The sequence below is a fragment of the Aedes aegypti genome, chromosome 3 (genome assembly GCF_002204515.2).
Source record: "Aedes aegypti strain LVP_AGWG chromosome 3, AaegL5.0 Primary Assembly, whole genome shotgun sequence".
In the NCBI taxonomy this organism is placed as follows: domain Eukaryota; kingdom Metazoa; phylum Arthropoda; class Insecta; order Diptera; family Culicidae; genus Aedes; species Aedes aegypti.
In genome coordinates this window covers 235,048,264-235,072,232 of record NC_035109.1, presented here as the reverse complement: position 1 = coordinate 235,072,232, position 23,969 = coordinate 235,048,264, and the positions used below count along the sequence as shown (strand labels likewise).

The window sequence follows — 23,969 nt, the reverse complement described above, 5'->3', positions numbered from 1 at the left end:
AGGTCGAGACGGATGCGGTACTCTAGACATGGTCGCCGAATGCTCCCTCGCATGTCCAAATGTGGGTCTCGACGGCTGAGGGGTTGAACGTTGTTCCGGGACAAAACTTGGTAATGTTTGACGATAGGCTTCAAACACACTCTGTTGTTGGTTTACCTCCGGATCATCGTGCGCTATTGATTGTGTAACGCGATCAGGAATTACCCTAGGCTCTTCGAGCAGATCCTCTGCTACGACGCCGGAATCTTCAACTGCCCCAACACGGTCTGTGCTTCTGATCCATTCCGAAATTTTGGACATCTTTTCTAGTTCAATTTCGCTGATATCCGTCGCGGTATCGCTATCCAGCTCCTCCAGGATTTTGTATTTTTCTTCCAGGAACCTTTGTTCTAGCTGCTTCTGTTCTTCCAGTTTCTGAAGCCTAAGCTCAATTTTTCGTTGCTCACTCCGTTTGCTACTTTTCTTACCACGGGACTTCATGGAATCGGAATCCTTAGTGGGCGTATTGCATTTTATACTCTCGATTGGTGTATTTCGTTGTTCCTTGGGCGGACAGAGAGGGCAGTTCCAGCTAACATCGGCTATTCCATCGGTGACTTCTACGCAGCAGAAATGAAACCATCTTTCACAGCTGTCACACTGCACCATTCTACTCGTATCCCTTTCGGCACACAACTCGCAGTGACTATACCGATCAGGACGCGCGTCACGTTTCGGATTACGTCTGACTACGACAGGTCCACGATTATGCGAAGAGACTGCTTTGAGATAATGTTTAGCGCCAGTAGCCGTTTGCTTAGAAACTGCGCCTTTATGGGAATTGGTCGTACGACTGGGAACGTTTGTGGCAGCGCAAGTTGCGCCTGCTACCTCTGCATCCATTATGCCGCTTCTGACGGCCGCTGCATCAATCGCGCTTGCTGCACTTGCAGTTACAATGGGGCTGTTAGCGGTAGCGACTACTACTGTTTCGGTTGTTGTAACGACAATTTCACTTTCAAATCTCTCAGCTGTCTTCGTCGCGCTCGCACTCGATACCTTTCGACCGGTGAGCAAAGATGCAGCAGAGTTCTTGCCTGATCCAGAGTTCGATCTTTTGCTAGACATTTTAGAGCGAGCAAAAGAATTTTGTAAGATGTTGTTGAGCGATAAACGAATCTTGATGTTTGTGAATTTATTTCGTCGGGAGGTGTTAAATTACAAAATTCCTGTGGAGATTTCAAATAACTTATTAGTTAAAGTTATTAGTGGATAGTCATAACGATTCTTACTTTTGGTGATTCGTTTTCGCATCTGAGGATACACTGAAGTGTTTGATTGAACTTCAAGTTTTGCGCTTAACACCTAGATTTAGAATAAAGTTTGATTGAGTTCAGTTTATGTTGAAACAGATTTCATATCCTCACCTTAAGATTAATAAGATTGAAAATAATGATGATCACATCAAAACTTAACAGCAATCTTTCAATTAAGCAACTAGACTAAGAAAAATGATATTGAGCTTCAGTTATAAGTGAAATATGTCGCTTAAGCTCACCTTAGCAGTAGATAAATTAGGTTAACAATCGATGATATTGTTGTTATAATGATATAGGTGATAATTCAATTTTGGCTGTAAGCATTTATAGGAGAGTAAGCATTATTTAACCATAATCTTATTGCACGAATTAGCTTCCATGAATCATGAAGCATTCGTACCTGTTACGCCACTTTTAGATACTAATTGTAAATATAGGATAAGATAAATTTAAGATAGAATATAAGCTCAATTCAAAGAATAATATTTCGCTCCACAGTACTTCTGATCAGTATTGAATGTTTACAATCCTTGCCTTTTAGTCTACCTTCCTACTACTGGTTATGCCTAACAATCCCTCTTTCGGGTATATGGGTGTGGTAATGCTTGGCCACCGGGGCTTAAAGCAGAGGGATCGTAGGGCTAGACGGGTTTGTTGACGTGGCGGGAATAACAGCAGGGAGCAATCCCTGGAATAATCTGTGTGGTAATAGAGCGCTGCATATGACGAGCCTAACCTCACTTATTTGACAGCTGCTGGTCCTGTTGTTTACGTTTCGGACTTAGTCGTTTTTTCCATCATTTTTTCATCTTCGCATTTCTATCATCAGCATGCTGATGGTGACGATTTTCCACGGTAGGAAGACAGAATAATACGATCCGTGGGTATCTGCAGTGGATTTGACCTCTCCTCGCAGCAAACTTTCACGAAATTAAGAATGATTCGAAAAAAGTACTAAGTCCAAACTGTAAACAACAGGACCAGTACCTGTCAAAATTGATGCGTGACGTCACAGTGCAGTGCAGTATTGCTGAACGATTGGTTCTGAAAACAACTGGAAGTGTATCTGAAAAATTGCAATGAGAGCTTCAATCCTAGAATAAATCTTTGTTAATTCCCCAGGAAGAATTTTTGTAGGATTTTTTTTAAGGTAACTCAGAGTAATACATAAAGCAATCAATGCATATTAGGGTGCGGCTTATTTTTCGAAAGTTCTCAAAACCAAAATTTCGTGTGCTCTTCTGAATTCAAATCACATGAATAGGCAAACCTCAAATTTTGATACAAAAATATTAAGATTTAGAGGTGGTGCAAGCGACTTGAAGGGGAAGTTTCAAGTTATGAAATATGACTTTCAGTAAAGTCATTACAACTGTATTGTTTTCTAACCGATTTTGAAGCTCCTAGCATTATTCTCTTCACAAATAAATTTATAAAAAGTTTGTAGTATATCAAATTTGTCTAAAAACAAAAAATAAGCCTTAGTTAAAAGCAGCTTTCTTTAAATCTTTCCTTTTTTTACTGAAAATACATTTTTGTTTGACCATAACTTCATGAATACTAATCTGATTCCTGATCTTTTTACATGCTTTTGAAGCTAATTCTCAAACTGTGTATACATTAAATTTAATTTAAAAATTGTATTGACTTAGTTGTTTAACAAAAATTTCCCAAAAACATGATTTTTTGATAAAAAAAAAATCAAATTTATTAGAATAGATGATTTTTTTTCGCCGGAAATTACAGTTTTACTGTTAATTTGAAGTTTGTGAAGCATCTGATTATAACTACGAGTTGAATAGAATACATTTTTTAAGTTTAAATTGTTACAAAATTTATAACAAAATGCTTTTAAGACATTTTTGAAGATTTAAAAATTTCGAAAACCCGGTTTCAGCTCAAATTTTACGAGTGTCACTTAAACGATACAAATTTGAAAAATGTAGCATTTTCCTTTGAAAATCCATGCTTGAGCTGTTTTTGTAAAAGAACTAAGTCAAAACAATTTTTTGAATGATTTTGTTGTATACACAATTGAAAAACTACTAAAATTTCTTTACAAGCATATAAAAAGATTTGGGATCGGTTAAGTGTTTTTGAAATTATGGGCAAACAAAAATGATTTTTTTAGTAAGAAGAGGGAAAAATTGAAGAAAACTACTTTTAACTTAAAGAAGTTTTGTTTTTAGACAACTCTACAGTCAACTCGATATTGAAAGGTCCATTAAAGGGAGGTATCGAGTTGCAAAACACAAAACCAGTGCAACTGCGATCCAAGGAACCTTCGAGGTAGCCCTGAAAACCAGATTTTACTATGGTTCTCTAACTCGATATCGAGTAAGGGAGGGTTAACCGCATAAAACTTTTTATAAATTCAATTTTGAAGGTAATGGTGCTAAGAGCTTCAAAATTGGTTAGAAAACAACAAAGTTATGAAAACATCATTGAAAGTCATATTTCATAACTTGAACATTCCCCTTCAAGTCGCTTGCGCCACCTCTAAATCTTAATATTTTTGGCTCAAAATTTGAGGTTTGCCTAATTATGTGATTTGAATTCAGAAGAGCATTCGAATTTTCGGTTTTGAGAACTTACGAAAAATAAGCCGCACCCTAATGCACATTTCTAATATAAACTTTCTAGGAAATGCTGTTAAAATTATTTATGACGTTACGTCCCAACTGGGACAGTTTCTACTTCTCAGCTTCTTCTTCTTCTTTTGGGACTTCCACAGTTGTCAACTGAAAGTTTTTTTTGCCAATTGACCACTTTTGTATGTGTATTGTGTATACCAGTGGTTCTCAACCTTTTTGCAGCTGCGACCCCCTTTGAAGGTCTACATACATTCCGCGGACCCCTGAAATGGATGGTCTCGATATGAAAGTTTATGAAAGCCTTCCAAAGTTTTTTTTTATGAACCAGCAGATACCCTTGGCAGGCACACTTAAAAATCACGTTAGTAATTCATAAAAAATAGTATTAAAACTAAGCAATTCGTAAGTGGTAGGGGGAGATCCCCCAGTACCGGACACTTAAGCCACTAAATTCATAATTCGAAAAATATTGGTTACATGTGCTCGTGTTACCCATTTATGATACATATTGTCATTTTTATAGTGTACAAAAATAAATTTGGTGATATAAATATGAATTTTGACATTGCATTTTGATGATGTATTTTAGTACCAAATTGATCGATCTTGAAAGGTGGCACCCAACACCGGACACGATCTGGAAATGCCTCGAATTATGTGAATTTGAACATCATTGAATGTGTACACTATAGGAATAGTACATAATTGCCAATTCAATGCATTTGCAACATTTACAAGAACAATTTGAGTTTTTCTTAGTTTGCAAGATGTCCATCAAAAACCTCTTTCATATATGATGAAAAATAGCACATTTCACGATGTTTTTCTGAATGTTCATTCTTCTTAATTTTATTGCATGTTTGATACCATGATCGACGGAATCCACGAAAAATGAATGTATTTTGAGACACTGGTGCAATAATTACAAAGACGTCATATAACAAATCAAGCTGTCCGAAACTGGGGGACAGGAAGCGCTAAACCAAAATTGTAATTTGTCCATATTTAGTTCAATTTTGGTACAAAATACATTCATACTATCAAATGAGGATCATGTTCGAACATGCTTGTGTGATCCAAATTATTTTTTCATATCTGAAATAATTACTAAATAGGCTCAAAATTAAGGCAAAACGTTATTTTTTTTTAAATTTTCAAACTTTTGTGCTTTTTTTAAAAAGGCATGCATATATCAAGGATGGGTTATTCTACGCAAACATTAGTCTCCATAATAGCTTCCTTTTCTACTAACACACAATCTTAATTGGACCATGATTTCTCAATTTTTCGACTTTGTCCGGTATTGGGTGCTGTCCGGCACTGGGGGATCTCCCCCTACATTTTTGAACTGATGTATGAAACATGCCCCTTTCCATCCGCTACTTTGGGACTAACCCCTGACTCTCACACAAGATTGACACATCAACTGGCAACGTCCTTACATAAGCTGAGGAATATGCAGATGTGTTTAAGTGATCACCTACTTAAAAGAGATTCAGAGAACTTTACAAATTTTCAAACATGTGTACAAACAGATAATGCAATACTTCTGCTAAAATCATCAGGAGTACACTAGATTTACGAAGAATCTTGCCAAGAGTGTAGTAAACATCTTTTTAAGAGTCCGATAATAAACTTCTGAGAAGGATATTGTGAAAATCAACAGAAAATCAGGTTGTTGACATACTTCCAATAAAAGTTCTTGCTGACTTGTTAAAAATATTAACAATAGTACGATGAAGTTCTGATCGAAATGCAAAAGATTTTCACTAGATTTGAATGATGTCTTTGGGTATTCCCAAGCTTTCATCATAACATTTGAAATCTTCTCCGGGAATTTCCCAAAGAAAATTTAGGTGACCTCCATGCATGCTGCTTAGTATAATTTCATAAACTTGCTATAAGCTTTTAAGAAGCCTTACTGAAGGCCGTTGCAGGAGTTCGTTAAGGTGAATATGAATCGAAGCCAAACTTCAAATTTTCAAGAGCACAAATCTGGAGAACCGAACATCCGTTTGTCAGACCAAGAATAATTGCAGAAATCTTTATTAGATCACTACGGCAGATATTAGTCAAAAATCTCACTAAAATTAGGCTTATAAATTCGAGAAGATTGCTTTGATTATTTATAAACAGAGAATAATTTCAAATTTCTTCCATTCCCTCAATAGTTCGCTAAAAAACTTTCCGGGGGTCTCCCCAGGATGCTAGAAAAACTTGTCAATCACTAAGGCAAAATTATGCCACGAATTCCCTTTGAATAACTCTAGGAACGAGTTTAGGTTCGTTGTCACACTTGAAAAAAAAATATCATACGTAGTCAGTTAAATTGAGATTGTAATTTCAAATTGGCAGAAAAACACTGCAAGTATTGACCTATCATTGTGTAGATCAAAATTGAACAAGTTCATTTTTCAATATTTGAAATAGAAAAAAATCTGAACGCCACTACCAATGCTTTATGCAAAACAAACAATGTTGTATGTTGATTCCTTGTATTTATTTTTCAATCATAAAAAATCACACATTAACAATGGCTTTGCGGACCCCCTGAGAAGTCGTCACGGCCCCCTGGGGGTCCGCGGACCACCGGTTGAGAAACCCTGGTGTATACCGTGTGGTAGGTACTAAAGAGTCTAAATTATAAAGAGACGAAATCTGATCATATTCAAAATAAATCAGCTAGCAACTATGTCAAATCTATTACGCAGCACTGCCAATGTTGAATCCCACGCTAAAAGTGAGTCACAGGTTTTGTGTGTTGAATTTTCACAGGTTTGGGTAACGAATGAAAAATTGACTGAATGTGTGGAAAACCAATGTAATGAGTAGAGCATTATATATGCAAAGCATGAAAATTGCAACCGACACTCATGTATACAGAAAATATGCTGCTTCAGAAGAAGCAAAATTTTCGTGGGCGGTAACATTTTTGTGTGAGCCGTTTTCAGCTTGTGTGAAAAAGTGTTTAACAAGTCTCCTGCTCGATTGGAGTAGGCCTTTTCATGTGACAGGTCCGTCTATGCATTTGTTTACATCGGTGGAAGACCGGTGCTAACACGAGGCTGCCATTTTCATAGAAGAACTGTCAAAGAGCTTCCCGATCAGCTGATTTGGAACGTCATGTGAATAGGCCTATGACATTGACAGTAAACTTGGAATTCCAATAAGCCATTTTATGAGACGTTTCGAATCATATGGTTTCCTTTTGTTTACCAGATTTGAAAGTTTCTGGTGGGCCGATTTATTTACGTTTCTTCTAGCGCTACATTTGAAAGGAACATATTCATCAATGGCGCTGGTGGCAATGAAACAAAGTTTTTGATTTTCGCATGTAAAATATAAATCAGTGGGCAGGGAAGATATTTTTCATCTACGTTACCTGTAATTCATGTAAACCGGGTAGAAACATGCGCTGAAAGAGACGGGGACGTCATCGCCAACAAAAATGTGACCAGCGCCATTCAGATATCATGCTAGTTTTTTGGACAACAACAATGAGCGGCCCGCCAGAAAACGTCACTAGAACGTCTCGTAAAATGGCTTATTGGAACATTTCGCTTCTTTGCTTATAGTTTCTTTAGTAGGTACGAATATAGGGAGTCGATGCCGGTTATGGACCCTTTGCGTAGTATGGACCCCCTACAGAAAAACATAAAATTAACACTCAAAGCAACCTTATTCCTATGAAAATCCACCGGGGGAACTTCGATTGCATTGTTAGTCAGCAGTTTCAGGCAAAATATTTGGTTTGAGGCGCATGAATACAGATATTTGAACAGTTTTGTAAATGAAACCACACAAGAGGGTCCATAATACGCATTTCCAGGTGGGTCCATAATAGGCTCGTCCATAATACGCAACGTCAAATTTGTAAACAATCCTATTATGAACCCCGGGAGGGTCCATAATAGGCATTCGGAGAACAGTTTTTCAAATGTATATTTCTCTGGGAAAATCGTATGATTTTGTATGTTGCATGGGTGTACTGTGAAGTAAAGACATTGAACTTGTTATTAGACTCTACAAAACGTATATCTACCTGATATATAATTGCGGAAAGGCGTCGAGAATGAATTTCAGCTACTAAGGGGTCCATTACTAGCATTGACACCCTACTATATACCCTGGGAAGTCGTGAAAATTACTTTTACGAAAAGATCCTCAATGGACGGAATCCTAATCCACGACCCTCAGCTTGGTCTTGCTGAATAACTGTACATATACCGCTACGGCTATCTGGGCCTATTAGAATTATTGAGACAATTTATGTTGTAGTCCCATTATTTGACTGACGAAGGATTTTCTGGAGCAAACTTCAAAGGAGTTCCTTTTAGTACATCTTAAAAAAATATTTGAAAAAAAATCAAGACGAATTCCTGGGATAATAGCTTGAGCAATCTTCATACAGTGAAACTTTCATGAGTCGATATCGACTCATGGAACCATACTAAAAACAAAATTTCATGATTATTTTGATGGTCCCACAAACAGCTCTCCAATGCAATCCTGTTCCATGACTCGATATTTCCATGAGTCGATGGTCCCTTCAGAAATCGACTCATAGAGGTTTGACTGTAACAATTTCTGCCCGGTGCGGACCGCACCCACAGCACGCTACTGTGCACGAGAGTGAAAAAAAATAATACACTTTGTTTAAAAATGTTGTAGAAAAATATGAAAATATTAGTCCCATATTAAAAAGTAAAGGTCTGTTAGTCTCCATATGAACTTTTAGGCCAAATATTCACTGAAAAAGGAAATTGCGTTCAAGTTTATATTTCTTGCTAATCAATAGTTATCTGGGTGGTGATGCTGAATGAATATGGCATGTTGAAATGTACTAGAGAAGACAAACTTCAAATTTTGACCATTATTATCTCAATGTCTACTTCATGCAAAATTTTGAAATATGTAACTATACAAGCACGATGCCAGAAGATGTCAAAAACTGTGATTTGTGAGAAATTAGTGTTTCATGTATCTTGAGGTCGTTGGCCCCGAGCCTCATGGAAATCCTGACTACGCCCTTGTCTACCGGTGCGACTTGCCGTGCCCGTTGGATCTCATCTGTTGCTATAATATAGTACATAGGACCTGAATCAGGCTGAGATACCTGTATACGTAACCGAACCGGTCAACCGTAGCGCCTTCTTCCATCCAGTTTTCGTTCCCTACACCCGGCATTCATATCATCGATATCACCATACGAAGTCGGGATATTCTATATGTAGGTATATCACGAGTGGAACCTATGTAAACTTGCTTTGCCGGGCCAGCCTGGAAAGCGACGAGTTGAGCTTTGCTATCCACGTTGAGCAGTGCTTTACCAACTCGCGTGCTTGTCAGTCGTGTTCTCCTTTCTTGCTGTGGAGCCAGTTTTGGGAGTTATACCCTTGCTATCTTGTACCGTTCCGAAACCCGGAGGATACTGAAGTGTTGCGCCATTTGAAAGTGTGTCGTGAAAATATTGTGCTCAAATAAACCAATTAAACAATGGCTTCCGCGTTGAATGTAGTATCGCCAAATGTGCACTATAGTGACAAATATATCGAAGTGGATTACCAGTATCAAACGACATCAGTTCTCAACGAAGGACCATCAGGTTACACTGTAAGTACCCTGATAGTTCAAAGTAACTGTGAACGAAACCGGTGTGGGCTGGCCACATTATCATTAAAGAAGTGCACAAACCTTTATCACGCTCACGGTCAAGGGCAGGATGGAGTGGATAAAAAAATCGATGATTATACTGCTCCGCACCGGAGAAAGAATATGCGAGCTTGGTTCATTTTCCTCGGTTCTACTACTGTCTTGTGTTCACTGATGACCAGAAATAGCATCAGATTATTGATTTTCATTTAACTGTGCGCCCACGTAAGAACACGTGTATCAATAGTACTGTAAATATGCAGTGGCAGCAAGTGAATGAATTTGGAATTTTCCAGATAAGTGCATCCTAGATGAAAATAGAATACATGCAAATTTTTCACTTATAGGAAAACCTAACAGGATAGGATCAGCAGTTTCGATTCACTTCGTCATGAAAGGTTTTGCATTTGCTATTTGACTCTATAGGTATTAACAAAAGTGCATCTTATAGCAGAATCTCGAATCAATTGACCGTCAAAACTTCCGAGATACAGTCAGTTATAAAAGCGCTCGAGTTGTACTTTACCCTAGTAGGATAAAACGAATTAGAAAATCAAGGATCAATAAACATTTGTTTGATCTCTTGTTTATAATGAATTTACTTTTTCATTTTCATTAGTACTCACATAATATTATTATCATTGGTCTGAGCCAAGTCTTTTTTTATTTGAAACTACTACAAATTAGTGCAATGCAGAGATGATTTGTAAATTGTACATCATCTTTTTCTGTTTTTTCTGCCGTTACGTTCCAATGGGGAAAAAGCCCCCTTTGCTTTGAGTTCTATAAGCACGTCCTCAGCACTATGGTCAGAAATAAGAATTTCGTTATAAAAGTCATTTTTCTAATAAAATTGATGAAGATATTTTTTAAATAAATTATAATGTCACTCAATATTTTTTCTATTTCATCATTTTATTGTTTGTCATTTTATTATTTAAGAAAATTTCAAATTTTACTTCTGGGTTTGAACTGTACCAGTACTTAGTTTTAACTATTTTGTCATGAAGGCAACTGATGTGAGGTTCAATATTTTTTTAGGAGTTTCAGAACCAACCCTCTGAAAAAAGTAAGTAACCGGGAAATTTTTCGATTTAATTAAAAACGGTGAGTTGGTGGTGGTCGGTGTGCTCTGCAAGTTTGTTTAATTTCCGGAAGTGAACAACTTTGCCGAAGAAACTAACAAACCAAAACTTACCGTTTTTTTAATTAAATCGAAAAATGTAACGGTTACTTATTTTTTTCTTTGAAAAATAAATGAAACCTCTCTGAAAATGACTGGAACTTAGTGAGCTAAGTATATACAAAACTTCAGATTATTTGTAGTTCGTCATCCAAATTTCAGCCCATTCTGACTACCAGAATCTGAGATACAGATCCCCAAGATCAGATGAAAAAAAAAAAACGAATTTAGTACTATACCATATAATTCAACTAGAGTTTGTATCCTTTGACAGATACGCGTATTTCGACCTCAACTGTAAGGCCGTCTTCAGTCGAGTCTAGTACAGGACACAATCACCATACAAAATGCCAAGATCACCATTCATAAGCTAATTAATTAATAGGGATTCTTGTAGGAATTTCCTTTTACGAATTATTAAATATTTTCTGGGATGTTTATTTTGATAAATAAATCCAGAAATTATTTCAATCTACGATTTTTTTTCTAGGGACTGTTTCTTTAGGCACACATTTATTAAATATGTATCTCCAGAAAGTCCAGAAAGTGGGTCACGCATTTTGGCGCACCCTGAAAGCTGGCGCCCTTGGTGGGGCTCAACCTAGCCGTCCGCACACTACGGCACTGCTACAAGGATTCCTGAGCGGATCATTTGGCATAAGATCATGCTGCATAAGGTCATTTTGCATAACCAGCATTATATTATATTAATTCCATCTTCTAAAAGATGCCGGCCAAATGACTGTTATGCCAAAAAGTTTTATTCCAAATTATACAGGTCACAAGGATTCTTCCAAAGGTTTCCTGCGAGAATGTCTTTAGGAACTTTTTCTATATTTCGCCATGGGTTGTTCCAGGAATAGTATTCTACCAGGTATGCTTTCAAGACTCCCTACAGGGATTGCCCTAAAATTTCACTAGGTAAATTTGCATCCAGATATACTTCTATACATACCTCTAAGAATTCCTTCAAAAATGGTTTCAGAAATTCAACCAGGCATTTTCCAAAGATTCCTTCATTAATAAAAAAATTCTTCTAAGTTTCTTTCAAGAATTCATTTAGAGATTTTGTCAATATTCAATACTGAGTATTGAAATTATGGAATATCTCAAGCAGGGATGCATTTTGAACTGAACGCGAGCCAAAAAAGAACGGATCCCGAGCCAAATTTGCACGAGTACGCAGTCACCACCAGCGACTGACCAATCGATTAAGTTTTCAGCTTAAACGGATGTTTTGTTCTCCAGATCCGTGCTCTTGAAAATTTGAAGTTTGGCTTCGATTCATCATCACTGTTACGGCGATAAATGAGGTTTTTAGGGGCTCTTTGTCGACTTCTATATAGCATTTCGCAAACTCCGTTTCTCTGGGTGCGAGACAGCTTTGAGCTGGAATTTTATTAGTTCATCAATTTAGTTTGTCGAATCTTAATTTAACTGTAGACCCGTAACATTTCCTTTGTACAACTGTGATAATAGGTTTAAGGTTAGAATAATGATTTGCATGAACTTCATAAACTTACTGGGATCAATTCTGTGATAATTATCGTGTTTTACCCATTATGCTATTGAATTTTAACTGTTAGCTGTAAGTAAATTCAGATTTTCAGTAAGAGTTCAAATATTATACTAAATTATTGAAAGTTGTACTTGTACGCTATTAGACTGCACTATTCTGGACACACATTTGAAAAGGGCCCAAGAGGTCTTGAGCCTTTTTTCAGAAACGTTGCTTGTGAGCCCTTTTTAGCCCGCCCACGCAAACTAACCCCACTATCAGAGAGATTGGTGTTAGTTCTTTCTGATAGTGGTATTGGTGAGCGTGATCGAGTTGAATTGGGCTCAACAACGGCTTGCAAAGCCAATGTTTACCAATGTCGATGTGCCCTTTTGAAATGTTTGTCCAGTATTCTGAACTTATGTTTACATTTAACCCCCGGCTGACATGTTACTTGACTTATTGTTCTGCAGATTCAATCATTTCTAACTCAATGATGTTGCGAAGCAGTGTTGGCAGCAACATTCTCCCACGTATTCTCCACATATTTTCAAGACTATTCAATGCCCGAAAATTGTTTTAATAATTGCTTTTTAAAGCGCAATAATGCTCGGCATCACGATCGCATGCATCACCTCCTCTACTATTTCGATTTCGTTTACAAATTCGGTGATCTAAGACAATCCTTTGGTAATCCAATCAATGAACTTAATGATGTCAACGGAGAACAGCAGTGGTTAAACGGAGATGGTCTTCATGTTCGTCGGTGATAATCCAGCAAGCATTTCATTATCATTTTCAAACACTTCGAATATGCCACCTGGTGTTGTTGAAATTGTGGTTCTGCCACATTCATAAGCTCTGATAAAGATTATGCTTATACCCAGGCCAAGTTGATTGAGTGGTCCCATCACACGGTCTTGAACAAACATACCATCTTATCATATTGTACGTCTCAACCTTTCTCTTCACGAACCTGTTTGCATTCTTGTCGTTAACCCGTTGCGCTGTCTTCAGTAGCATCAACTTACTCTGCAAGATGATTTTCTCGTCCAAGCTCCCAAAAGACACATTTCGCTCCTGCTTGAAACTCGAAACATTCGCGCTCTCTACTTGAATGTACCCAAAACGTTTTGTAATTCTGTTTTGTAATCACATTTAGTGCTAGCCCACACAACAATTCGTTTATACACCATGTCGCCCCTCTGGATTTGCAATCCTATTGTGCTCTGCAAGATAAATCCACGTAATGCGATTATCTGAAAATGTCGATATACCGTCGCAGTGATAATGAAAATCACCAAATGTTTCAGATTTAGCAAATTTGAAACATTTGTGTCCTTGAAGGACGAAAAAATCCAAGCCTACTTGAATTTTGACGTTGCGTTTGAATTGCGCGCATATCTTCTGCGCGTTACCGCCACCGCTGGATGTGGATTTAATATAAGCGCCGCAATACTATGTACGTATAAGTATCGTCAAGCCAAAGGGTAACCGAGTAAGCACTTCCATACACCGTCTTTATCTTCCTCATACCACGCTTCTTGCACATTCTGTCGTCGTTAGTATTGTACGCTCTTGTTTTTCGGATGGTGTGATCCCATGGAAATACTTGTCCTTCACATTCGCGAAAACACAACTGGATTTGAGCGTAGCAACTACGAGGGTGGAGACGACGAATCCAACGTCGCAAATAAAATGAAACAGCGTAGTGATCCGCAGCATAACCAAAATACCCCCGATTCTGTTTTTGCACGGGGGATGCGTACCGTGCAAAAAAAGTTTTCGGTTAAAATTTTCAAAAACCGTGCAAAAAAAGTTACACCATTTCTCGACGTTTCATGCAAACATAAAGTTTTGGTGGAAAAAAAAATGTATGGAAACTTTTTTTGCACGGCCGTGTAAAAAAAATCCGTGCAAAAACAGAATTGGGTGCAGTCTTGGGAACTGTGACCACAATTCACCACAGTTCATCGATTCTGCCATTCCACCAAAACACAAAGCAGCAGCAGCATCAATACCATCAGGCGTTGCGCTGCCAACGGTTCACACACTGCTTGACTGTTTTTGTCTCTCCACTATGACCATTTTCGGGCAGCCATTCCAAGCAGAAAAAAGTGTTAAATCATTCAATCGCTAATATTTCGCTTGTGTTTTCAACTAATTGAAATCTATTAGCTCTAACAGAAAGACCACAATCATTCCGTTACGTTACATATAAACAAGTTCAATTTCATACTGCCTTTATCGAGCAAAAATGCAAAACCCCGAAAACCGCAAAAATCGTGTCACCACTGTGCTCGAGTCATTTCGCATTCGGGGTTGAAAAACGTTAGGAAGAAGAAGATTACATTTTTTGAAGAGCCGTGACATTTTTTGTTTTGAACCGTCATGGTTTGCTTTGGATTTTGATGGTCGTGTAGGAAGATGTAAATGTAGAGGCGGTAAATGTTTGCTCCAGTACTTTTCTCATCCCTGATTGGGTGTACTTTCCGATTGTTTGCTTGCCGGAATTGTAGCCTTTGAGAGCACAGTATCTACTGCCAAACCGTAAACAAACATTGTTTTTCTGATGATCGACGATAGAAAACCTATACCAATCTCGAACATGATGCAAACGATCTGCACATACACATTCAGTTCCAATATTCTTTCGAAACTTTAGTTTGCTCATATTGACGCTCATCGGCCACTCAGCACTCATCGGCAGCACTGTGGAATCTCCTATATCATTCAGCAGACAGTCAATTGACGGCTGTTGGCTGATTACTTCAGAATGATCCTCCTCGACGTTATCCGTGGATGTATTCAATGCTGGTTGAACATTGGTCTTCAGTGTGTTTATCAATATCGGCTTTTCGTCATACAAACTCTCCTTACTGTTGAAGTTCTCGCTGCTCAACGTCGGTCACTTTAGGACATATAGGAAGGAATCCCTGTCATGGCAGTGAAAATGGCTTCCTCACATATACAAACACATTTCTGGAAGTCCACATTATTTCTCAAAATATTTCACTAACCTACACTAAGTTCACTCCCAAATTGCTAACGAGACATCAGAACACTATTACCTTACGATTTCCGTAGTTTCAACACTAGTAGCTGATGGAAATTTAATGAACCGTGCTAATTTTCAACACGGACGTTTAACTTTGCTACAATTGTTTACACTTATCCGCCTGCGAACGAAGAACACTTTTCGTCGAATTTTTCCACTTTTGCTGAACGCAGAACCTCCAACACTGTTTACTTTCACTACTTGTTAGTTAAAGAACAATTACTAGTTGATTTCTGATGAAAACAACTTAAAATTTTACCAAACCGTGCTAAAAACAATCACTTGATCACAGTATTTTGCTTTTTTTATTTTTCTAATTTTACGCCGGCTGCTCGCTTGCAGGGCTGTCAGATACGTTGATGGTTACTTACGACATCAAGCAATCTTATTTAGTCGAAGGGGAAAAGACTCAAATTGAAGTAGCTATTACTGGCAACAACGTCTTATCAATTATAATTTCACTATTACCAACATATAGGAGAATATTTTTTGTATACCACTACTTTTATACAGTTATTAGTGGATTCAAAGGAGTTTCACCTTAAGAGAGGTATTAGCCAAATTAAATACAGCTCGCGCAGGGGGTGGTGCTGGACCAGGAACATTAGGGGCTACAAAGTTGGGTGGCGCATTTGGGTGCATACACGCAAAAAAATTGTGCGGTAAAAACTACTATTTTAGGGGGTTAACTTAAGCGCTCGCACCGGCAATTTTCAGCAGACTAAAAATACGCTTGATTTTACCATGTCTGTAGTCGATATCAGATTGTTGTAAATTATTTCTTTCAAATGTACCAGTAACGTGGTGAGATGTGCCGTAAACATGGTAAAATGATCTGAAATTCCATGGTAGTTTCAAGAATGGGCGTAGTCAGCTAAAATAGTAATTTTTACCACAGAATTTTTTCCCGTGTACTAGCGAAACCGTGAACTGTTGCTACTATCTGGGCTGAACTAGTGATCCTATATAGAGAGATACGCGGAAGAAAAATGGAAATATTTGGCAACAGACCAGCAGTGCTGATTTTGCTCGGCGTCGAGAACAATATTGTAACACGGACATGACTTCCTCATCGCTAAAAATATTATTTTTTTTCGTTATAGATCTTTGAGCTACACATTCAAACTAATAAATAGCCCAAAAAATCAACAACTAAAAATCGCATTGAAAAAAAATTAAAAAAGAAAAATATTTCATTTATTTCGCTTCATGCAAAATTACTTTTACCGAAATAATTTCAAGTGGATAACATTACTCCTCAAGAAAAGTTCAAAACAAACATAACGCATGTTCGTTTGGCTCACACTTTGACAGCTCTCGCTGCTCGATTGGCTCACACTTTGACAGAAATGTCAGCTTCCGCGTATCTCTCTTATAAAGGATTTCTAGGCTGAACTACCTTCGCTTACTTCGGGAAAATGTTTCAATCCTGGTGGTGAGGGTGAGTTACAGACAGATGTACCACCGACAATGATTGAAATAATTTACAACAATCTGATTTCGACTACAGACATGGTAAAATCAAGCGTATTTTTGGTCTGCTGAAAATTTCGTTCTTTTGGAACAGTTTTGAGAAACGCGCTGCTATTGCTACTTCGTTGCTGAATCTCATTTAGTGTTAGTGTTCGATCAGCTCTGGGATCCATTTCTGTCAGCTGCAACGACAGATTTAGATGCATTCCTGATCGTACAGCCCAATTATGTTGCTCCGACGAAGATACACCTGAAGTGGCTTTATCAGTTGGGTGTTCAACCCTATCGGTGTTATTGTGTGCAGCATCGGCAGAGATCTTCCTGCCATTAAACGACTTTCTCCGCTCTGTTAATTGAGCTTCGAGCAATTTATATTTTATCTGGACGACTGCTCTCTCTTGTTCAAGAGCTCTTTTTTCCGCTGCCCACTCGCGCTGCTGAATTGCGCGCTCTTCTTCTAACCGTTTCAAACGGAGGGCTACATGGGCAGAACAGTTGTTGGATGTCGCTACTTTTCCTGGAATGCAACTACGATCGGTCAGTGACTTGTTGACGTTCGAATCGGGGCGCGAATTGTTGACGCAGCTTCCCGCTCGGATTACATTCGTGGGTTTGGGTATACCTTTTATTCTCTCGGGGCGCGAGATATCGACGCTGCTTCCCAGTTCAATTGCATTCGTTGGTTCGATTTGCATTCTATCGGAGAAATATAGACGCAGAATCGCGAAATATAGACGCAGCTTCCCGTGCGATTTATCTTAAAGTATGTTACGGCGATAAATGAGGTTTTTAGGGGCTCTTTGTCGACTTCTATATAGCATATCGCAAACTCCGTTTCTCTGGGTGCGAGACAGCTTTAAGCTGGAATTTTATTAGTTCATTAATTTAGTTTGTCGAATCTTAATTTAACTGTAGACTATTCACATAACTCGGTGTAAGCTCTCTTTAGAAAGGCGTTGGAATCGCCCGTAACATTTCCTTTGTACAACTGTGATAATAGGTTTAACGTTAGAATAATGATTTGCATGAACTTCATAAACTTACTGGGATCAATTCTGTGATAATTATACTAATCGTGTTTTACCCATTATGCTATTGAATTTTAACTGTTAGCTGTAAGTAAATTCAGATTTTCAGTAAGAGTTCAAATATTATACTAGATTATTGAAAGTTGTACTTGTACGCTATTAGACTGCACTATTCTGAACTTATGTTTACATTTAATCCCCGGCTGACATGTCACTTGACTTATTGTTCTGCAGATTCAATCATTTCTAACTCAATGATGTTGCGAAGCAGTGTTGGCAGCAACAATCACCTTAAGAATGCCCCTTTCAGTTGTCAATTATGATCGGAGCTCTTGCTTGGGAAATAGATGAATGCATCGCCGTAAACTTTCATTGAGGAAAAAACATACAGCCCTTGTATATTGCATATCAAAAACAAAGCTTTGGTATAGATTTTCGTCGTAAATCAGACAACATTTATTGGATTAAATACCAGCGCTCCAGAACGTGCCGAATTGTTACAACATGACATCCTAATCAATTAAAATACCACATCAAACATTAAAATTAAACCTAGATTGAAAAGCCCCTAGGCCGACCACATTAGTTGTGATTTTATTGTAAAATGAAACAAAAATGGTAAATATATACGAATTAGAACCGAAAAAAAATTAGAACCGAACATTTATTGGATTCAATTTTCGGCTCACACGAGTTCATATTTTTAAAATGCTCAATGTTCAAGCCTACTTGATCGCTGCGTTCAGCAAATTGAACTGAAACGTGACCTGAACGCGTTCAAATGCATCATTGATCTCAAGGATGCTTTGAGTAATTTTATCATGAATTTCTTCAAAGGTTCAAGTATTCTTACAGTTTATCAGGGGTTCCTAAAACAATTTTTGCTTAGATTATATCCAGGAACTGTTTTCAAGAAATTATCTTTAAGGGTTGTGTATTTCTCCAGTAATTTCTTGCCAATATATCTAACAATAAGAATTCTACTGGCTGAAAATCTCCCTAATAAAGCTAATAATAATAATAAGAATTCTACTGAACGTGTTTTGGGAGACATCTTTGTACGGACGAAACACCTATTGATAGGTAGCAGCTTTTCCGTTTGAGCAGCTTCAATGTTGCAAAATTCATTAATTGATTAAATCATGAACTATTCTAAATAATATGTAATTTACATATTAGTGTGTATACCCGTAGCTTACAAAAGTTTAAACTCCCCACGACAGATACTATTTGCTACAAATTCGTCACCTCCACTATCTGCACATTATTGAAGCCAGTTACACTGAAATTCCCACCCCAACAGGGCGTTAAATTAAATATTTGATCAAGTTTTTTTTCAGAATTTTAAATGAATTCCACTTTGAATTCTTTCAGGAATTCCTACTACGATACCTTCATAATTTCCCCCGAGTTTCTCTGTGAGTTTATCTAGAGATTACTTCATAAATTATTTCGGGGATACATTAATGAATGTTTGCCGGTCTAGCGTACACGGAGTCGTGAGTTCGAGTCTCACTAGAACGCGTATTTTTTTTTCGCAAATTCATGTCCCAATTTGTCAAACAAACACACTGTGTCTTCTGATTACAAGTTCCCAAAAGTATATTTCAGCGATTTTTACATGAATTCTTTCAACGTGTCTTATCAAAAACAGTCCAGTAATTATTGGGGTAATATCTCGATTAACTACTTCAAACATTCGCGCATGGATTCGTCCAAAAGCCTCTAAGAATATCTCCAGAAATTTCATTATGAATTTCTCCAAGAACTAATCCAAGCACCATTCCAAACATAACTTGAATTTATGCAACGAAGGAAATTCTTCTTTTTTGTACATAGGTCCTTTAGTGATGTTCCGCGAGAATTCTTCTTTTTTTACTCGATTACTTCCAGGATTACAAAAATATCTTCTCATTTTTTTTTCACAAGAATTTTACTGTAAATTCTGGAGGAAATCCCCTATAGGGGTCCTTTTAAACTGTGCAGTGATTAAAAAGCTCTACAGATGAGAAAAACATAGGGGTCCTTTATAATAACAATTTACAGTAAGGACAGATCCCCCAGTACCGGACATCTAAATAGCTAAATTCAGAATTCAAAAACTATTGATTTTATTCGGTCGTGGTGTCCATTTATGATAAATATTAATATTTTTGTAGCGTACAAAAATTAAAATATAAATATGAATTTCGACAATGCATTTTGATGATTTTTTAGCACCAAATTGACCAATCTTAAAAGGTAGCACCCAATACCGGACACGAGCTGGAAATGCCTCGAATCCTGTAAGTTTGTAGATTGTTGAATGTGTTTACTCTATGAATAGTATTTTATTGCCAAATCAATACATTTGTAACATTCACAAGAGTGATTCGAGTTTTACTTAACCTGCAAATCGCCCATCAAAAAACCTATTTCATGTATGATGAAAAATAACACGTTTTAGGGTGCAGAGCTACTTAGGCACTTCCATGATTCACTTTGGCATGGGGGGTTTTTTTCGGCCTATTTGCCTGAAACTTTGCAATAAGAAGCATTTCAACACGACGCATATTGTGGCCAAATATGAGCTTTGTAGCTTTCAAAAAAACCCACTGCCGAAGTGAATCAAAAGTGCCAAGAATAGGATCCGGCTTCCTACGTGTTGTTCTGAATTTTAATACTTCTTACTTGGATCGCATCTTGGATACCAAGATCGATAAAATCCATGAAATATTAATGTACCTATTTGGAGACATTGGTGCAAAAATTACAAAGATATCATGTAACAAATCAAGCTGTCCAAAACTAGGGGACAGAAGGTGCTAGGGCATTCTAACTTTCAATTTATGATGGTTGTCCATTATGCTTGCGAGTTCCAAATTATTTTTCCATGTTTGAAATCATTTTTTAAGGCAATACGTCAACTTTGCATCGGCTTTTAAACATCTTTGCTTTTTCAAGAAAAGCGTACAAATTTTAAGGATGTGTTGTTATACGTAAGCATTGCTCTCTAAAATAGCTTCCTTTTATTCATTGGACCATGATTTCTCATATTTTCGACGGTATTAGGTGCCGTTCGGTAGAGGGGGATCTCCTCCTATTCCTGTAGCAATAGACTGGCCCAGCTCAGTATGGGATTTCCAGCTCAAACATATGGGAAAATTATTGATCACGTTCAATTGAACCCAGAATGTTGAAAACATGGTAATCAATATTGTAGAAGATTGTATCATGATTTAAATTGATAAAGTTGGTGTTTTAACTATCTGAAGTAGTAATGCAATCATGCTTTGTATTTCTTCAAAATAGCTTGGTGGCCACTAAGCGAAACGAAACAGTGACATAGGGCCAATTCTAAATATGTTTGAAACGAATATCTCATACAAACTTTGAGTTGAAAGCGCCAGCTGGCGGAGCAACCAATCGAGTTGGAATTTTGAAAGAGTTTTTTTCTTATCCTAAGACACAAATCTAATCTAGGGTGTGCCCAGTTAAGTTTTAGAACTTTTTTTGTTTCAGGGCCAGTCTACTGTAGCAATTAATCTACAGATCCAGTCAAAAAAGTTTCTATAAGCATTTCTTTGAAGCTTCCTCTAAGGACATTTTTCTAAATCTATTTCAGCACATGTCTTCAATGAGTACCGTAAATTCGGGTGAAATTGATCAGTAGGGTGAAATTGATCACTGTGTCACACGATTTTATTTCCTTCTAATAGAGCAGAGAAACCATTGCAACCTATGTTAATGAACGTTGTTTGTCTTAACTATTGTCAAATTGCATGTTGTGAAGCTTTTTGTGTTAAGGAATGTTTATTTATATTAAAATAATAGGAAATTCCATCATCGTGTTCTGTGTGGTATTGGCAGACATCAATAAACTTATAGTTTTAAACAAGGATTTAGGCATGGTGTCAATCTGAAAATTTGTAAGGATGCTTGAAATATATCCCCAAAACGAATTTTATCATCAAAATTCGTACCAATTTGTTCATTTTGTTGTAATAATTGATTTTTTGTATAGATATCAGTTCGGTTTGTTACTCCGCCACGAGCAGACGTCTCCGTTGTTCTCTCCGCAAGTGATTGTCACCGTTTAGCCAATTCTTGGACCGAGTTTGAGGAATTTGTGATTGGTGTGGAAAAGTGTTATGAATCGGGGAGCATTTTATGAATCATACTTTGATGTTGTTGAAGTGCCGTTTTTTCCTAAATGAAAATATGAATTTTCATGTTGCATCCGCGTGGTTAGTTGTGAAGTAATTTAGCTTCTCCTCCGTTATTTTCAAAGTGTGAGTGAAAGTCAAACTGAACAGAATTCGAAAGAAGAAATATTATTGTGTTAGTGATACGGCGAAAGTGAGAAGGGTGACGTGGTGTTGCATCACGTTGTAGTATAGGTGCAAAAACGAAGACGGCGAGCGCTCTCCTTGATAGGGAGGAATTGCAGGCGAATCCGGTGAGTTTGTTCTGGTTTGAAAACTTTTTTTGCATGTGTGTTGGTCTTTGCCAGCAGCAGACGAAAAAGCCTCCCTGTGAAATATGCGAGTGCAGTAATGAAAGCGGAGGATTTGCGTATGAGTTCGTTCCGTCAATTGAATTTGTTCGATCTGCTGATATACGCTGAGCTCACTTTCAATGAAGTGCAGTGCGTACGCTGGCGATGCATGTAAATTTGTATGCGTCCCAATTACGATATTTTATCATCAAGAACATATGTCATGGGATGAAGTGAGTCAAGAATCGACGAAAGTTTTCGAGCTCTTACCAACCTACCACCCCACCCGTCGTTAAAAAAAAATAAGTCATAACGCTTCAATCTACCCCACCTTCCTCACTTCCATCTCAACGTCATGTAATTTAAGGACGGTGCCTAACAGTGTTGATGTTCTTTTAGTGTGTTAGCTTACGATCTGAGACGAGACTCGCGTAGACGGTCTTCTATTTCTGCGATTGCTGAGTTTTTTTTTTTTTTTTTTTTTTTTTTTTTTTTTTTTTTTTTTTTTTTTTTTTTTTTTTTTTTTTTTTCTTATACCTACTGTGACGTGATGCCAATGAGTGTGTGGTGGTAAGTTTGAAAGCTCATATGAACGTGAATATAACAGGCATGTCACAGATATGTCACGTTGCGTAGAGAATTCTGATACGCGGAAAATAACTAAATTTTTGTTCCATACATTTTGTTTCTTGTAGCTTTGGTTGAGCTACCCACAGGGCACAAGTGGATACACCATACATATTTTTTTCATCGCAAATACAGTGTTTAGTTGCTTCATAATAGTGTACAACTCAATATCTTCCCCCCCTCTCCTATATAATAACCCCACACATTAGATCTTGGTATTTTCAGGTTTGCTGGGGCGTTTCATTTTATTTTTAATACAGAGCACAAGGTTGCAGGGTTGCTGAACAATTGCTGATAACAGGTTAGCTACTACACGAATAGTTGCGTTCTCTCAAGATTTTCAGTTTGTTCTTTTATAATATATTCAATTATATTATATTATGTTATTTTATATTATATTGTAGTATATTATGTTATATTTTATTATATTATATTATATTATATTGTATTATATTATATTATACAGTGTTATATAATACTATATTATATTGTATTATTATGTTATATATAATGATGCATTTGTTGAATTTGATGCTCTGTAATCGCGAACATAATGTGATAAGTCATTCTATATTTCCTTAACATTCATTTAATAAACACAGGCCGATTAGAATCCTGGACTAAAGCAACAACAATAATTATGATCTTCGGTTTAATATTTTATGATACTGGAGTTATATAACCTCAGACCAAATTCTATTCTCCTCTTGTTTTCTTCCTTTTTTGAGATTTCCGCAGGTCGATGGGACAAAAAGAAAAAAACATGTATACATATTGCAGCCGCCTTGTATTATATTTTTTTCATTGCATAATACTCTTCATCATTACACTACATCGTATCATATTATATCGTATTAAATTGTTGTTTTTTTATGTATTGTATTGTACTTTATATTTTATTATCAAATTCAATTTACATAGTGTGCAAGCTGAACCAGATATTCAACATCGCTTTCAGCGTTTGATTGACTTGCTTTTTCGTCTGTTCCAAGAAGCGATCCTGTACATAATCTATAAGTGAAGTTGTCAATTATATTTTACAGGACACTTAATTTAATTACCATACAAGCTTGAAACCCTG

The 23,969-nt window shown here is 37.1% G+C and overlaps 1 protein-coding gene and 1 long non-coding RNA gene across 3 annotated transcripts in view; one reads left to right on the top strand and one right to left on the bottom strand.

The window, feature by feature from the left end:
* Positions 1 to 1,466: 1,466 nt before the first annotated feature.
* On the bottom strand, positions 1,467 to 16,347 carry LOC110679557. Its single transcript, XR_002502585.1, has 3 exons — positions 16,238 to 16,347; positions 9,583 to 9,586; positions 1,467 to 1,476 (listed from the first exon to the last, which is right to left on the bottom strand). It is a non-coding gene; the product is annotated as an uncharacterized LOC110679557 (long non-coding RNA).
* The window catches only part of LOC5576220 (inositol-3-phosphate synthase), a 35,185-nt gene continuing 20,412 nt past the window's right edge, over positions 9,197 to 23,969 (top strand). For both annotated transcript variants that reach the window (XM_001655947.2, XM_001655948.2), the window contains exon 1: positions 9,197 to 9,505. In XM_001655947.2, the coding sequence (XP_001655997.2) occupies positions 9,389 to 9,505 (117 nt within the window). In that variant the 5' untranslated portion in view covers positions 9,197 to 9,388. The remainder of the gene's footprint in view (positions 9,506 to 23,969) is intronic.